The sequence below is a fragment of the Amphiprion ocellaris genome, chromosome 2 (assembly GCF_022539595.1).
Source record: "Amphiprion ocellaris isolate individual 3 ecotype Okinawa chromosome 2, ASM2253959v1, whole genome shotgun sequence".
NCBI classification, from domain to species: domain Eukaryota; kingdom Metazoa; phylum Chordata; class Actinopteri; family Pomacentridae; genus Amphiprion; species Amphiprion ocellaris.
The window spans coordinates 22,040,326-22,058,916 of NC_072767.1; the positions used below are offsets into that span (position 1 = coordinate 22,040,326).

The window sequence follows — 18,591 nt, forward strand, 5'->3', positions numbered from 1 at the left end:
ATTTTTGCATGTAAATGTAATGTATAAGTTTTTTTATATTTTAACAAACATATGCAATAATTATATATCACAAAAAGCAACCCATTACATATTTGTTGAGAAAAAAAACATAAAATTGCAAACGTCAGCTTCATGGTGGCACAACAGGAAAAGTTCATGAAGAATAACAAAGTCAGCAGGATTCATCCTCTGGGGACCATTAATTTCCACACAAGATTCCAGTGAGTGGTGGATCGACCAATGTGTAAGGTCTCAGAAATGTATAATCCTGGGACTGTCGCATCCAGCTGATTTTCACATCTGTAGTAAACACTGTAGTCTAAAGGACGCTACACACAGGCAGAACTTCAAAGGCAAAGCTCTGAAAATTTACTACCACTAATTTGTACGACAGCAGGTCCCACTTTTAGCTGAAACTTCCCCCGAGTTGTAATTAATCAACAAGGTCATGAAAGAGAACGAGAAGGCTGACAGAGCAGTGCGGAAAGAGGAAAGGCCAGGTAGCACAACCAGAGGACAGAAATACAAAAAGGCAAAGAGACGCTGGTGTGCAGAGGGGCAAATGTCGTCAGAGACTGGGAGAGAAGAAACCAACCGGGGAAGAAGGGTGAGGAGTTCAACAAGGAAACATAAATATTTGATCAAGGCCAGATTGACAGGGGAACAAAGGGCGCATAGAGCATTGACTCCAAAAATGTCTCTTTCCCACAGAGGGGAGCCTGGTCACTCTGACTGTATATCTGTTACTTTATGAGCTGCAATTCACAATAAAACAGAGAACATCCACACACAAGCACGTAATGTTTTAAGCTACTTTGTGGCAAGATATTCGACTGATTCATGTTCTGTAGTAATTATACTTTTGCGATTTCATGTGATGAGGGTGTGATGATTGCATGTGAAAGACATAATTAAAATTCTTGCAGTCATGTGAAGTCTTTGACATGTCTTTACTAAAACACAGCAAAAACTTTGATTATACTAATAAAAAATAAATAAATCTGCAGTAACTTGTGTTTTAAAGCTGCACTATTCAATCTACGTTAGCAATGGATTAAATGACTGTATGTACTGTAAGAGGGCCACATGATTATCACCAGCTCTATGGAGCATTGTATCGTCTTTCAAAACAGGTAATGAGTCCTTTTTTAAATATTTGGTGTCTTTTTTGAGACCATTTTTATTAGTTACAAAAACAAATACAATCATACATACTGAAATTACAAATCCCATGTACCATTAATTACTGTGTGCAAGAAATATTTTTCAATGTTGACATTTTTGCTGACCACATAAACGTGACTTTCAAGTAGGTCATCATCTGTATCCAGTGGCACGACAAACAGCCCCTCTAGCTCCCACAGAAAAAACAAGAAGACAAAACCAACAACAACAACAAAAAAAAAAGCATTCATCTTTCTGCAGCACAAGGAAACATCCAGACCTTCCGTCCATGACCTTGCAGAGGTCTGCAGCTGGTTTTATTTTAAAAGATCTTGGCTGTTATGTTGTGACCCAAGAGGCCAATATTCACCTATCAAAGGCTTTCAAATATATTTTTAAATTACGACTCAAGACTTGCCAAACAGTTCAGTACATTGGACCTCTGAGGCACCTGTCGTCATGCTGAAACTATTTCAGTCTTATAAAAACCATCAACAGAAAACAGACATTTTTGTATCTTGGGAGTGTTCTGCTGCCAAAAACATTAATTTGGTTCTTTCTACTGTTGTTTGTTCCTCAAAACATGGCGCAATGCCAAACCTGGGCCATTTTGCCCGTTTTCTGAACTGAAACTGCAAAAATGCAGTAATGCCTTCCTCTCTGAGCATTTTCACTCCTACTTGACTATTTTCCAATGCAGAAGTCTTTGAAGATGATATCCAGGATCTCCTCTGCCCCGACACGCCCAGTGATCCGGCCCAGGCTGGTGAGAGCTAATCGGACGCCCTCGGCCGCCAGAGCCAGGTCAGTGTCGCGGTACCGCTGATACTGATATAGGGCCGCAACACACTGCTGCAGGTGGGCCCTGTGGCGAGCCTGGGTCAGGGTGGGGGCACCAGACAGAGGGTCGCCACACCTTTGAGAGGAAGAGTACAAAACGAACCACAGCAATTAAACACTCGTTATTTTGTGATCTATTTCGGTAAGTGTGACAAACCAGAACAGACAAGATAAATATGCAGTTCTGAGTTTTGAATCTTTTTCTTAAATTTAAAGCACCTTACCTCCTACATGAAAGTGCATAAAATGTGATTTCTATATGGAGTTTTACATACACTAATTTTTATTGTAACAAATTTCACTGCAGTAAAAAATGAGCCGTTACTCTCAAAGGGCAAGTTTAGGCTCCATAAAGTTACTATTGGAAGTTTATATAACCATTACCTGGTAAATTTTTATTCATGCTGTCATTTTGGTTTGTAGAGATGCATTAAACATCCCACAGAAGAAATCTATCTTTCTGACACAGTCGTAGTTCTGTTCTCTCACAAAGTAATAAATTATAACAACTCACAGAGTCTTAACTTTGCTGTGCAGCACTGTGAGGAAGTCCTTCAGTCCTTCTTTAGTCTGGCAGGATATCAGACAGACAGGAGGGAGTCCAGAGACTCCTCTCAGCTCCAAGTCCAGCTTCTGTCTCTGCTTCTCAGGCAGCAGATCAGTCTTATTCAGCACCAGGAGACACCTGTCTGGAGGAAATTATGAGGTATGTGAGCAGTGAGGCACTAAAATCTCAGCCTGATTTACCTGGATGACTGAAAACTCACGTTCCAACCTGTAATCACTTGGATTATCCCACCACTACATATAATGCTGCCAGATAGAGCTGTAGGCAATCACAGAACTGAGCAGAGTAATTTCAGGTCATGATGTAAAAGGAGCTGTCCAATAACACACTGTAACTCCACTAGACAGCTGAAACAGCAACCGATAAAAGTCAAACATTTTACATTTTATTGTGCTTGAAGTTTCAAATGCAGCCACACTGTCAGCGACAGTCCAGATGAAGCAGCAGCACATGAGGCCAACATATCGTACCTGTGCCAGGCTGCTCCTCAGATGCCAGCACACTCCTCAGGTGTTCCTGAAGGAAGCCTGCAGCTTGCTGGTGCTCAGACAGGAGACCAGCACAGTCCACAACCACCAGCGTCAGATCAGCCTGCTCCACCCTGGAGAAAAAATAATCTGCCTCAACATTCAGCCTGAAAGTGACTGATGACATTTTCAAATAACCTATTAAAATTTTCTGGTGTCTTGGGTACATTTTTCTAGTTCACAACCTGCAATTGCAATATCAGCACTGGGAAATACTGAGTTACTTAAAATACCTTTTCCTGCAGCGGCTCCAGGCTGTACACCACTAAGCTCAGAGCAGAGACTTGCCTCTCTGTTGTTTTGTCTCACTAAAGAACCATAAGGCACAGCCAAAAAACACTAGCTGTGACATCTTTAATTAATTACTCCAAGTGGTATTCACATTTCTTGCATCCGTCCAATTGTGCGGTAGCAGCAGCAGTGACAGCGGATGCTTGTACTTACCATGTCCTTCCTGTAGTGACCCAGGTCACAACGTCTGTCCTGCTCCCTGCACACAAAGTTTCCTATAGAACACAAGCTGCTGCACACCCTTCCTATAGAAGCACCAGGTCATCCAAATAACTCAAACGAAAATTAAAGTTATAAAGGAATATTTGCACTGAAAAGTATTTTTGTAGTCACATCTTTATGAGGATTTTCAGCTGTTTGTCACCTTCTAATAAAATCCAGGCAAACTTAAGACAGCCAGGTACTAGTGTCTCTAAAAATAAAAAAAAAGAATATGGTGAAAAGGTTTAACATTTTCCATCAGTTACTCAAGAAAGTAAAATTTTAATATATTCTAGAAACATCTCACTTAAAATATTCCAGGCCTTTTTTCTTTTAATTTTGATGAGGCTGATGATGCATCAAGAGCCGTCACGCACAGACGTCTTTACAGAAGGAGCTACTACTGTCGCTTTCCCAATATTTAGCAACCCCTGAAACAGACACAACATCTAAGAAGAAAACAAACTGGACTGTTACTCAGATTAAGTAAATTTTGCATTTTAATGGGTAATCAAGGTCCTAGAGTCTGGAGGAAGAGTGGAGCAACACAGAATCCAAGTCCAGTGAGACGCTTTACAGTCTATGATGACTTCAGGAGTCGTGTCATCTGCTGGTTCATTGTGATTCATCAAGTCCAAAGCCAATGTAGCATCTACCAGGAGAGTTTAAAGCACTTCATGCTTTCACCTGCTGACAAATTTTATGGAGACCACGATTTCCTTTCCCAGCAGAACAGCACCTTCCCACTGTGCTAAAACTACCAAATGGTTTACTGACCGTGTTATTACTGTGCCTGACTGACCAGCCAACCCACCCGACCAGAACCCCAAACAACCCCATTTGGGGTATTGTCAAGAAGAATATGAGAAACATCTGACCCACAAATACAGACTGAAGGTTGCTAACAAAGCTCCCTGGGCATCAATAACACCTCAGCAGTTTAACAGGCAGATTGTCTCCATGACACGCGGCACTGATGCAGCAATTTGTGGAAAAGGAACCCAAAGAAAGTATTAAGTAGATAAATGAGCCTGCTCTTCAGAAGTTGGACATTGCTCGATCATAAATCGTTTTATTGATTGATCTTTGGAAATATTCCAATAATTTAGATTTTTAATAAGCTAAAGCCATTATCATCAAAATAAAACCAAAAAAGGCTAGGAATATTTTCCTTTACATGTCATGAATACAGAAGATATTTAAATTTTCCTTCTTGAAACAAATTACGGAAAAAAAAAATCTTTTCCCGATGTTCAAATTTTTTGAGATGCACTAGTATATGCAAATAATTGTTAGAATAAAATGTCATGCCAAACAGAATCCCTTCCCACTCAGTAGGCCCAGTCACTTGAGATCATCTGCCTCTTGTTTGTTTAGCACTGGTTTCAATTCATGGATGATATAATGCTTAATTGCTGTGTCTGATGTTTTCCACCTGCCAAGAACACAAGTACTTTGGGAAACACTTAACATTCATCTTTTTGACATGAAAATTGTCATACTTTATGTTGAATATTATCTGATGTCCTGATGTTCTGTAGATTGAAGTCTTTCAGTCAGCTTTGAGCAACGTGTGATAGCACTGACATTTAAAAAAAATAACTGAAGCTCTCCTGTTTCTGCAAACTAAGTCAAAACTTTTTTTTTTCTTCTGCAGATTCAGTGAGAATCATGGTGACAGTGGGAATTTAGATCCATTCTCTTATCTGAGGTTCTCAAACATCAAACTTGTGTGTAATAAAACATGTCACTGTTCATGTAATTGTCTATAAAAGTTGATTTAATAGTGTGCGTTCGCCAGCGTGTCCATTCTTCTGCCTGAGTGTTTGCTTACTCTTCCCTGATGTAAACAGATGACCATGGATGGATATATTTGTCCATTCCCTCCAACACACATGAAAAACCTCTTAAAGGTAAATACTCAAGGAAAGGTGGCCCTTCATTATGCAACCTCCTTAGAGTGTTTGTCCTATGTATTTATAACCATGGCTCAGCAATAATGTAAACTCTGGGGAATACATAGACATGACAAAAATACAGCAAGGTGTACAGGGAAAAAGAAATGACTTATTTCTTCCTTTCTTTGTCTACAAGGACAATTTTTATCAGTCTCCGGGCTAATTTGCTCTGATAAATTATACACGCGAGTAATCGCTGAAGCAGCAAAGCAGTCCTCTACATGCACTATTGTCCTGTTCTTCTGTCCTGTACCCGGAAGTCAAACATTCCAGCCTGAATTTAGGATAGCTGGACTTCTTTGTATAAATCTCAAAGTTATTACCTTTCCCGAGCCCGGCGGACACCCTCTCTCTCCACCAGGTCGGGGCTGTCTCTGAGGCCTGCTGTGTCACTCAGGAGGACGGGGAAGCCGCCGATGTCCAGGGCCGTCTCCACTACGTCTCTGGTGGTCCCAGCGATGGGAGACACAATGGCTGCAGGTCTCTGGCCTGCATTTAGAAAAGGTTAAAGCATAAGGTTGGTGATATTTCTGAATTTCCTTATTATCAAGAAAACCACCTCTGTCTATGAATTTTCTGGCACTCAGTTCATTGCTACTGAAAACATAACCTGACAAAACAGGTCAGAATATACAGTTTTATTAAAAAAACAAAAACAAAACAGAGGAAAAATGATTTCCACAGACAGTTTGGCCTTGTTGTTTTTCAGCACTGAAACAGGGTGTTGGGAACTACTTCCAGCCATGGAATAATACATATTTGATTCTAGTGAGTATTTACTAGTGATCCTTGTTCTCCATAATAAAGACAATGCTGGACAGGGGGACTGACCTTGTGAATTTAGCTTCTTCAGGACCACTGTGTAACTCTTTTACTTTATACTATAGATTCTTTTTCTCATCACATAATTATTAGGATTAACACAGCTGACTATTTTGTGCTCTAATGTTTTCTTAAAAAATATGCTAATTTTTAACTTGAATCTGCCAACTTCTGTTGTTGACAAAGGAGTTTGCTGAGTAAATTATGTAAAGATGACATTATCTAAATGACAGGAAGGATTTTTTTTAGTGATAACTGAATATCAAAGCACTAACCCGAACACATCAGCTGTGCTGCACCTGTCTATCTAATCAGTCCTCATGTATCCCATGTCCAATAATGCTTCCCGATCATTCTTTGTGTTGCTGTTTGGATGTGAGCCCTCAGCATGGGGATGATTAATCAGAACAGGAAAGCATAACAGGATTTTATCTGAAGTTTGACAAATGTGCTTATTATTCTGATAGCAAGCTCTGACGAGCGCCAGCTGAGCGTCTAGTCTGGATAGTTTATATAAAGTGATTCTAAATGACTTCAGGAAACAATATCCTAAACAGATACAACCTCTCAACAATACCTAAGCTGTGCATAGTCCAAACACGTACACATAATTAGAAACATAAGGAGAAGCGATTTAATACTGCAACATTTATACATTATGGAATTACATGTGACCTATAATAAGAGTTTGCTTACAGTGTATTTATTTATATGCTGGTTCTTTAATAACTGCTCACTGCTGCATCTTCAAATGCAATTAAATGCAGACAATAAATCCACTGTCACCTGCAGCACAGACACATTCAGAGAATAGATGAAACATTAGATAAAAGTCTTCTGTCCTCCATTCTTTTACATCGAAAAAAGATTACCTGTCTGTTTGTGAAAATAAAAAATTAAAGATTTCTTCAATTTGCAACTGAACTAGATGATGGTGTCACTTTATAAAACGCAACCATATGTCTACTTTCACACTTATTTCAACTTCAGCCTACTGCTTCTTGAAAGGTTTTTCTCCTTAAAATCCTACCTTGTCAAGGATACTTCTCTCACTTTCTGTACATTGAGCACAGTATTTGCATTTTAATGAATTATGCACATTTGATAAAATTTCGTGACTCCAAGCTGTTGGTATGACAGATGTGGCCTTCCTCCCCTTCTGAACCATGGCTAACAGCGCTATGATTCAACAGTAAGGTCTGTATTTAGCGGATAGTGAGCAGACTTTAATCTTAATCCCTTTGCTGTGTGTGCGTGTGTGTGCGTGTGTGTGTGTTGTGTTCTTGGCTCTCTTACAGAGTGCGTTAAGGAGGCTACTTTTCCCTGCGTTGGTGGCTCCTGCAATGACCACCTGGACTCCGCTGCGAAGCCGCTCGCCCCTCCTCTCATCCTTGAGGTGTCGCTCCATCTCTGCCTGCAGATCACACAGCGACCTGTCCACTGTGGGCGGTGACAGACAGAACGACAGCAGAGGGAACAGGACGTGACTGAGGTTTTGCATGTAGCTTCAGTTTCATGGCCTTGTAAAAAAGGAATTTCTGTGCTTTAAAGGAAAAAGGCCTGTCCCCTGGTGTCTGCATGAAAAATGGGTCATGGACTTTGTCTCTTTCAGCACACGTGGAAAGCAAAAAGTGATTTTTTTGTCCCATTTTAAAAATAAATCAATAAATGAAATGAAATGAATAAAAATGATTTAGAAAATACAGTTTGGCAAAAATACATCATTCCTATGGAGAAAATATTCTTGAGTATATTGCTTGACTCAATAACAGTAATTCATTGAAATTGTGTTGACTTGCAGCAACATTTAAGAAAACGGCCGATCTTGTTATCTTGCCGTGTGTTTGCAGGTGGAAATAGAAAGTATTTAAGTCAGGTTTGCTATCTTTGGAAGCAAGTCTATTATTATTTTCTGCTCAGAGGCGTGAGCCAACATTCCGTGCCACTAAAACAAACAATTGTCTCAGGCTTTAAAGTGTCGAAACGTCACAACATCAGAGGCTTTTGGGGCACTCTGGCAGTGCCAGACAGCAGGCGTCAGACTCAGGGGAGACAGGCCCCTCCAGCATTCACACTCCCTCATATACGCTGTGAACATGGGAAACCCGGTCACAGAGAGAACAGTAGCGCTGCTGACTGCACTGCTCTCGTGACCTACATGACAACTTGTCTTTGAAGGTAAGACGAATGCCTCTACTGTCCCTCTGGTCTTTTGCCCACACTTCCTAAGGAAACTGTCTTTTGAACAGTTGGATGTCGGTTTCTCCCTACGGTGCGGCAAACTGACCGCTTAGCCAGTTGCAGATCCAAACAGGAAAACCAGCCGAACTGCTCTCCTTAGAGAGAAACAGCGTCCTCGGATCCCCTCACCTCCTTTAAAGCCCCCGGGGACGACTGTCCTGTTGTTGTGCTGCAGGACAAAAGGTTAAAGTGCATACATACCTTGGTTTAACACCCCGTCCTCTATGAGCTCATCCTCACTGAAGTCTATGAAGGCCTCCACGTGGGCCAGACTCTGTGAGACAGGCAAGGTGGAAAAGAGAAAGGACGAGACTGTCATCAATGTGCAAAAATAAAGTTGTCTTACACAAGTCAGTTAACTATGACTCAAATCAAAATAATCATGTCTTAGGGGCATCTCAATTAAGCAGTTTTATTTTTTAGCAATCTGTACAGAAAAATGTATTTTAATTTGAAATATTGTGAGGCAAGCAGCCCAGAAAATGAAACTGACAAAGAACAGGATACTAATATTCAGTATATCTTGTGAGGCCCACTTCTGCTGTCATGGATACATTATTGTTCCAGCAGAATTGTTTCAAATAAACAAACTCCTTCTATTTAATTTAGCTTTCAAAAAACATAAAACTTTCAAAGCACAGCACCAACACAGTCACTACAGTTATTCAAAGAAAATTAGAAAAAAGTGCGTAATATCTAAATTAGTAAAAAGAAAAATATTATGTTGCCTTTTCTTGAATAAAATATTATCTAATTTATTATTTATTTATTAAATACTACTTCCTGTAAATAAAATATTATTTAAGAAAAGGTCTTCACATTTTTAAACTTGTTTCAGTAACATCTTAGTTTCTCATGTGGCAGATGGAATGTTTCACTTGTGTGGTGTTGCTCTAATACTCATTTGGGATGTATCCCAATCAGTGGAATTATTATTTTTCAAATAAACAATTTTTAAAACAAATATATGATAATAATTAGGATTATTGCAGGTCAGGGTACTCATTGTGTCGACCCAAAAACCAAAAATGCAAAGATGTTCACTATACAATGATATAAATGAGAGGTGCTGTGACTCATCAGTATCTGAGAAGGTAAAACAATCATTAACTACTAGCTGGTGCTTCTAGTTGATTTTTTCTAATATGATGTTCTCCAAAACTGGGAGTACTACTAATTTAGATTCCAGGCTTTAATTTTATTTTTAAAATGTTCATCTGTACTTTTGTACAGAGCATACAATATATCTGGTATATATTAACATCAGGCACAAAAATTCAGACGTATTCTTCATTTCTAAGGCCTAACCTCAGGTCACATGAATTCTGCATCTTGCTGCAACTTTACTTTAATACCACTTTTTTTTTAGAACCATTTTAATGTAGAATACAGACTGAGAAATATTTCAGTATTTCCTCCACCACACTGATAAGTATCTTGACTGACACTGCGGAACATAAACACAATAGTAGTATAGCTGCACAAAAACAGGAAGCATCAGATTCCCATACTTTAATCCATTCACAACCGTGGGAAGTCCTCATGCGGGTGTCAAATGAGGGTTTGACCTGTACCATCCCAGCTATGGTATCCTTCTGATTAACTGTGTTCTCAGAAACCCGAGTCAAAAATAATGACAGGTTTCAGCGGCTTCTAGGAACCAACATAAGAGGCTGCCGGCAAGCAGCTTAACAGGGTTTCTCAGGGGAGAACACCTGAACTGGTTGGTGAGTTCTGGTGCCAAAGAGCAGACAGACCACTAGTGCATACTCTCCACAGCAGAAGAGGTTTGGCTCACATCCAAGTGCTTATCTGTGGTCAGTGACCTGCAGCTCTGAACCGCCTCCACAGTTAACAGCAGAACATCTCAACGTCTGCCCGGATCAGGTGAAAACAACACAAACAGAAAGGTCACAAACCCCGAATTTTGCAATTCTTCCTCGTCTAATTTTTCACAGCTGTAAGACTCACTAAACTTTCTGACACCTATTTATACATAAAGCATACCGGATACTTTCCTGATAAGAAAAACAATACTGCGGTGAGAATAGATCACTGTCTTCATTGTGTGCCTGCGGCAGTTGCCAGACACATGGCAGGCCGGCGTGATCCGATTCAACTTTAATCCAACAAAAACTGTGCATAACCACACGTCCAGCGATGGAAAGAACATTACATGGGTGTCACCTGTGTGAAGGTGGAACAACAGCACCTAAAAGTACAACAGCCATCTATGAACACTTCCTGTTGGTCAGAAAAAGAGAAGCTGCTTTAACTGCTGCTAACGGCTTTCCTCAGGAAATTAAAAGCTCAGCTAAATCTCTCAGCAGAGAGACTCTTCTGATGGCAGAGAGTGGATGAGTCAAGAATTACACAGAACACTTGTTTATGCTTTTCCAAATGAGAGTCACACTGCCGACCAGAGGAAATGTTCTGAGTACTGACCTGTTACCTTTGGCCACTACAATCACAACAAAATATTAAATAGCTCATAGTGTGCACATTTACAGGTTCATAATTCTGAAATTTCCGTATCGCAAATTTAGGAGTATTAGCAGAGAAATGTAGGCTTAATGGCAGAGGCATCAGCAAGACAATAACGGCGGACTGTGAGGAAGTTACTTATTTATTGTTTGAGAGTGTGGTCAAACTAGCAAGTCAGCAGACGTTGTGCAAATGTGTTACATGGTGACATAAATGAGTAACACAAGAAAAGCCTGGACTCAAACGAGGTGTTTCAGGCACTGTATCAGAATAATTTTCTTTCGTGTTGACTTTCAGATTTGTAAGTTTGCAGATATTTTACATGCACTCAAAAGCCCCTTTATAACACACTAAAACCCAAAACGGATAATATGGGCGCTTTAACATTAATAGCATATCATATACCGTAAAAAGTTCAAATGTTTTGTTTCTTTAATAGATGAGTATTTATATGAATCCGATATTGTGGTCTTAGGAAAACTTGCTTTGATGGACAGGGCAATAAACATGCATAGGATTTTCTGAGAGGAAACCTGAAAGGATTATCCATCCATCCATTATCTATACACCGCGTAATCCTCATTGGGGTCATGGGGGGGCTGGAGTCTATCCCAGCTGACTTAGGGTGAAGGCAGGGGACACTTTGGACAGGTCACCAGTCTATCACAGGGCTACACATAGAGACAAACAATCACACTCACAACTACAGCCAATTTAGAGTTACTAATTAACCTCAGCATGTTTTTGAACTGTGGGAGGAAGCTGGAGGAAACCCACAGTAAGATCATGCATACTCTATGTAGAAAGATCCCAGGCCTGGATGCGAACTGGGGATCTTCTAGCTGCAAGGCCATGGTGCTAACTACCAAGCCAAAAATTAGTTTGCAGTGTAATTGTTAGGTTGGTTGACCAAGTGATGTGTTAATTTTAGTATTTTTTTTATGATTATTATACAATCAACTCCCCCCCACCTCTTTCCATTTTTTTTTCTCTTAATATGATTACATCAGATATTTACATGCACCACTGTACCATGAAGACATTAGCATTTTGATTCTTGGTATTGAACAGAAACACACCTACTACAGCAGCATAAAAACAGGAAGCCTCAGATTCCCATTAGAAAATCCATCAACAGCGTGTTTCAAATGGAGCTGTAGAGACCAAAAAAACAAAAAGAAAACAAAAGCATTGTTTGGGTGTGAAACTGCTGAGGCCTGACCTACAGCACAGTGCAGACAGGTTCTTTCCAAAGTCTCTTCAGGGAAAATTCCAGGAGCCTGGCTTGTTTCTGCTAACTAAGAATTAGCTGTAACATTTTTTTCAGCTGGAATTTTTAGAGGCCCCTTGTTTCTCTGACACCTCAAAGACCAAGTGCGGCTCAGTCTGAGTCAAGATTGGCTCTTAACCGAGTCAATTTTAACTCAAACACAAAAGAGAGGGAGGTCAACTCACAATGAAGACCGGGGTGAAACAAGTGTGATTGCAGATGAACAACAAATAGAGTGTGTTTCTCAGTTTCACACAAACATCCAAATGATCACTGTGTTGGAGCTGACAAATGTAGAGAAATCAGTATGTAAGACTGTACAGGTGAATTCTTTTAAAACATCCTGTTGCTGAGAAAAAAGTTCCCCAAGTATCTGTCTGTGTAGATTCTCAGTCATCCAGGTCCAGGTAAACAAAAGAGCTTCAGTCGAGGCAACTGGACTTCTTTGTTTGGTTCTTAACACATTTCACCTTCAGTCAAGAGGCCTTTTCAGGTCTAACTTTCAGTTTCAGAGTTTCAGCTATTTATTCTAACCCATAAATCTCATGGCTCGGTAATGACACAAGACTCACATGCCTTGATGTGTGTATTGTTATGAAACTGCTCAGTAAGGGACTGAGAAAGCCTCTTGGATCAGAGGTGACATGTCAACAACCAAAAAGAAGTCCAGTTTCCTTCTACTGAAGCACCAAGCATCAACAAAACATTTCACTGCAGCATCAGAGTCCCAGGCAAATCTAAAATGTAAAGCCACTTTAAGACAAGGGACATGGAGCATTGCTGACTTCATCGATCCGTTAAAGCGACAGCATTCTAGTTTTTTAGACATCTGTCACCTTTCCATTAATGTTCCGTACGCCAGCATTCAGACTTATGCCTACAGTGTGAGAACACATCCGGTGATGTACATATTTAAACTGTATATTAAAAGAAACCCTTCCCTAATTTCACACAACTACCTTTGCTGTGCATGTCTATCCATTACTGTGACAGCTGCATTCAGAATGTGTTGAAAGTAACATGAAAATGTTACTTGGTACAATCTTATAAGACTGCCGGTGTGACTTTTACAGAAACATGACCAGGGTGTGCATTCAGGCATGAAGCACACATGTTAAATTGCCGTCGGATTAACTGAATCGAGTCCATGTCTGAAAGGTGCTTTTAAGAAAAAAAAAGATTTCTGGTGTGAGGCCAGATGAAGTCACAAAACTTTCCTGCAACACATACTACAACTACACTTAACTCAGAGCTTGAATCCTGATGAAAACATTTGTCTGTTTACATGTCTGTCTGCCCACCATTGATGAAAACTTCCATCTGGAACCATCAGTCAGGGTACTATTAGAGGACTTACCCGTTTCAGTCTGTGACTCCAGTCCTGGTAGAGGCGTCCCAGTTCTCCTGACATCTGTCTCAGAGCCTGTCTCCTCTGGGCCTCTGTCTCTGCATGGATCAGATCCCCAAGGCCTTCCACCTTCAAGAAGAGGCACATTAGATTTGACAACCATACGCTGTCATATTGGAATATCTACACTTCCCTCCAAAAGTATTGGAACAGTGAGGCCAATTATTTTATTTGTGTATATTTATGCAGCTTTTATATGCAGAAGAGATTAATTTGGTTTTATAAATGTGTGATGCTTTGTGTAAAGTGTACCCTGCCTCTGTCCCATGCTGCTGTTTTAACAGTGTTTATGCTGTCTGTGCTGCCATCCGAGACAAATTCTTTTTGGGGATAATAAAGTTTATCTTATCTCATAATCACATTTACTAGTGAGATAAGAAACTGTCTTTTTTTAAAATTCCAGAAGCATGTTTGCTTCCTCTACAGCAATTCTAAGTGTTGTGATGATCATTTTCATGACCATTTTCACTGAACTGTAAAAATACTTCAGACATTTATACATAAATACTCAAGTTACTATACAGCTAAAATTTACTCTGGAGAATAATATACCATTATATGCTTTTTACCAAACATCCAAAGCAGGTTCTTATTATTGCTTCAGGCAGCATATTTTAATATGTATTTTAAATGTTCCACCTACAGAGGCTTAGTAGCTGCATTTATGCATGAATCTTTGACAACCCAATGAAATAAATGCCATAGGGCAAATTATGTAAAGGGAGAAATTTTCACTGGGACATTTTGAGCAATGAGAAATCCCTGTTCAGTTTTGACCCTGTTTATTCTGCATTTGCCCTGTTAAAGAAATCCTGATTCACAAATGTGCACACAGATCTGTTTCGGTGTGTTTTGCCTGCCTCTGTTAAACCCAGTTTGCCTGCTTGAAAGGCCCTCCGCGTGAACTCCCCCGCTTCAGCAGGCCTCATGCCAGGCACGCTTCCTGAAAAACACACACAAACACAAACATCAAGAAGTGTATGCACGAGGATAGGCATACATCACACACACACACACACACACACTGAGGATCAAACACCGGGTCAACATGTCACTCAGGGTTTACTAGGAATGAAAACAGACACAACAGCAGGTTCAGAAGGTTCTGTGTTCATTGTTTTTCCAAGCTTTTTTAAAATTTTTATCAGGGGGGAACAATTGAGAGCATAAAACCATTTGGCAAATGGGGGTAATGATCTTTTAACTAGAATCATTTTACATTCTGCTTGCTGGTTTTCATATTACCAACACTGTTACAGCCTTTATTTTGACTTTAAAATTAAACTATTCAAAACAATTCTTGAACTCAACTGTTCTTTTACATTATTTAACTATTAGTTAAATAGCTTCACTATTAGTAAGAATCTCTAAGTCCATTAACAGGTGACTAGCTTTCATTAACATTTGTGCTTTATACAATACTGCCCTCTGGGAGGCCAACAGGAGAACTGCAGTAAATATACTAAGTGTCAGTCACAGGGCTGTCACGCCTGCCAATGCACATATTCTAAGTATCTTAGAAACACGAATGCATGTGTCAGTTTTCTCTTTTAAGTCACAGTGATAGACGGCTTCGTGACTCAACTCGATACTGAGTTTAGAATCCTTATAAAGGCTTAGAGCTCAGGAAGTTGACGCTATGAAGACACATACTACAAACACCCTGCAAAGTGGTGGTGCACCTTATCCCAGTGTATGTTAGTTGTGCTACATAATATAAAATTGTGTTGTTTAACACTCCATCATTCTTATAATGACACCTATATGTTACCTAGAGCCTGTAAGACAGCAGTAATGACAGCAGGACCACCATGGATGTGGAACTCCACGCTGTCTTCTCCGGAGAAACTATGAGGAGCTGATGACAGAAACACAAGAAAACAACAAAAAGGTCTGGATGTCCTTTTAAAATTGAATCTGTACAAGGAGCATTTTTTCAGCATTACCTCAAATAAACTTGGAAGTGGGTGATACAGACAAAACTTCAGATATTTATAGGACAATCTCACAACAGTGAGATATAACAGACACACTAGTTTATGAGCTGTTGACTCAAAATGGAAGTGAGACAAACTGTTTAAAATACGTTGAATGTGACAACATGAGGCTTAACATCAATATTTACCAACCAACCCACGTTGGTTTTACCATTCATGCAGGCTGATTGTGAAATTGTTTGCATTTTCCTCCTAAAGTAACACAGAACTGCATTCCCTCACTAGTGGATATCATTTTTATGTGTTTTACACCATTTACTACTAATCTGTTACATTCAGAGCTGTATAAAAAATCCACTTGTGGACACATGCTGGAGACAGATAATGTTTAACATGACATGTTCTGTTGATAAATCCTTGGACATGTGAAGGGGAAGCAAAAAAGACTATGTCCAAACTACAAACTACAAACATGTGGAGAAGAACTAAAATGTAAGTCTGGTCCAGGGGAGTGTACCTGGGAACCACAGGACAAGTCCACGGTCCAGCACTTCTTTGGACCGGGGGTCTGTGATGCTACGCAGCAGAGCAGTGCGTGGAGGCGGCAGGTTGTGTGTGAGACCAGCCATACACCTCAGAGCTGCAGCTGATGCAGGACCACTGATGCGTACCACCGCCACCCCACACCTTCCATGACCTGATGACAACGCAAAGATGGTGTCAGCATCAGTCAGTCCAGCTGGGTTTCCATCACAGGTGGACAGGAGTCGAGAGGGTGGAGTTCCTCTGTGGAGGGGAAAAAAAAAAAAGGAACCACTGACTATTAATCAGTCATTTGACTTGCTAAGATTGTATCTAATATACATCAATTAGCAACAATATCAAAACCGCTAACCAGGGGAAATGAGTGACATTGATCATCTTGTGACAATTAGGAGTCAATTGCTTATCATCTTAACTGATTATCTGATTAGATATTTAACATTTTTCTGATTTATCTGTATATTCTTTTTTATTTTATTTTACCAATTCCCAGTAAAATAAAAAAGTATAAAAATGCACTACTTTGGCTCTGATGCAGCTGCTTCTCTGACTGGATCTGACTGGATAAACTACAAGAATAACAGCTTTAAAAGTGAAACGTGAAGGATAAAAGTAGAAATTTCATCTTTTAATTAAAAGTATGTAAAAACATAAACAAAGATATTTCAACAAAGTTTAATGTTTGAGTTTGTGTTCTCCTAAATTTTAACACAAACATTTTTATGTTCAACTACAAATGCTGGTCAGTTCCAAATATCAGCCCTCAGTTTCCTTGATTACTAATAGCTGGTATCAGCCCTGATAAAAGCCATGCCTTCTACTATCATGCTACTGGTGAACATCTTGTTATAATAAAATGTTCTACTGGGAAATCTTGGGTCCTGGTATTCGTGTGGATGTTACTTTGACACGTATCTACTTGGACAATGCAGGAGACGAGCACATCGCCTAATGGTAACAGTACTCCCTAGTGACCAGGTTCTATGCCTACACTGCATGAAACAGCTAGAGGAACATGATGAAGAGCCTGTGGCACTGACCTCTCCTAGATCCCAGTCAGATCAAACATTTGAACAAGCTTGAGCCACAGAGGCCTCAACCTGCAACCCACAGGACCCAAAACATCCGCTGGCAACGTCCCAGTGCCAGGTAGGACAACCCCAGAGGTTCAGTGTCCCATGTTGTGGCAATATAGCAAAGACCTCCTGAATATAAGGCTGGTGGTGCAAGGTTGGGGCTGGATAAGATGTTGTTTTATGTCAGTATATGTATGCCCTGCTTAGTTTTATGTACACTTGTATATTATGAATTTTTAAATAAAAAGGTTGTCAGGACAGTCAAAGCCATAAATGAGTACTTGAATCCATAACACTGTAAGTTCAATTAAATGGAGTGCAAAAACAAATATTAAAATATTATTTTTGTGTATTTAAAAGATAATTTATTAAGTATGTTCTAAGACCAAGTAAACTGGGAAGACTAAGGCAAATAAATAAAATGGCTGATGTTCTTTTCTTTTCTATATTTATTTTTTAAATAAAATGAATCCTGTGACGTGTGAAAATGATGTGTTCTCCAAAGGTTAAATTAAAGGACTAAAGCTCTCTATGCCTTTACACTCCAAATTAATTATTTGACGACATACATGAAATCCTTTTTTTAATCAATTAAAAAGCATCATGTGCTCAAACGAGGAGAAGTAAGGATAGATTGAGGTAGAAATACAGAAACAAACCTTGTCCTAAGTGAGTGGACAGCAGCTCTCCATATCCCACGATAAATGGACGGTAGAGGCAACATCATTATTAGATACTAATACATAGTTTTATTTACTCGCTGTTGGTCGTGACACTGACGCTGCAATACTTCCTCTGTCCTTAACTGAATCATTATGTGCAACTTTAGCTTGTCATCTGATCTTGGGACCGCATGTGAAGGTAATATTAGCTGCTAAATGGTTTCAGTCCATCATTTATTACTAATACACTGCTCAGCTAAGTCTTCGTTAACAAACTCATGCCGCTCGGAGCTCCTACACCGGTCACTTTCAGCTGCTCCTTCTGCTCACTGTGATTGGTTCAACTGAGGCAGGTTCTCCAGTTCTATTTGTTCAACGTCTGCCAATCTAAAATAAGTCCCGCCTTGTGTGCGGCGTTAAATTCGGTCCGTAATATCATGTAGGAATGAAATGGTTCCGCTCCTTAAAAATTAGGATTTTCTATTGTTACTATTTATATCACAATCACTTCAATATAAAATCTAAGACAAACAATGAAACGTAATTTGATATGTTATCGCAGACTACTGGAATTTGTCAGAGGCTTTTTTTTTAAAATG

At 39.7% G+C, this 18,591-nt stretch overlaps 1 protein-coding gene across 1 annotated transcript; it reads right to left on the minus strand.

The window, feature by feature from the left end:
* Positions 1–1,120: 1,120 nt before the first annotated feature.
* Positions 1,121–18,310, minus strand: gtpbp3 (GTP binding protein 3, mitochondrial). The gene is made up of 11 exons (XM_023295276.3): positions 17,990–18,310; positions 16,229–16,497; positions 15,546–15,632; positions 14,635–14,717; positions 13,724–13,843; positions 8,814–8,886; positions 7,668–7,811; positions 5,873–6,038; positions 3,043–3,173; positions 2,519–2,693; positions 1,121–2,080 (listed from the first exon to the last, which is right to left on the minus strand). The coding sequence occupies exons 1-11, from the start codon at positions 18,055–18,057 to the stop codon at positions 1,849–1,851; spliced, it is 1,548 nt and encodes a 515-aa protein (XP_023151044.2). The 5' UTR covers positions 18,058–18,310; the 3' UTR covers positions 1,121–1,848.
* Between the last annotated feature and the right edge of the window lie 281 nt (positions 18,311–18,591).

Bases quoted from the DNA above. Each gene is read 5' to 3' on its own strand.
- gtpbp3 (XM_023295276.3), bottom strand. From the start codon at position 18,057: ATGATGTTGCCTCTACCGTCCATTTATCGTGGGATATGGAGAGCTGCT. The intron at 7,812-8,813 runs GTATGTATGCAC...CACCGCCCACAG, and splicing joins GGACGGGGTGTTAAACCAAG to TGGACAGGTCGCTGTGTGAT. The intron at 2,694-3,042 runs GTACGATATGTT...AATTTCCTCCAG, and splicing joins TGAGGAGCAGCCTGGCACAG to ACAGGTGTCTCCTGGTGCTG.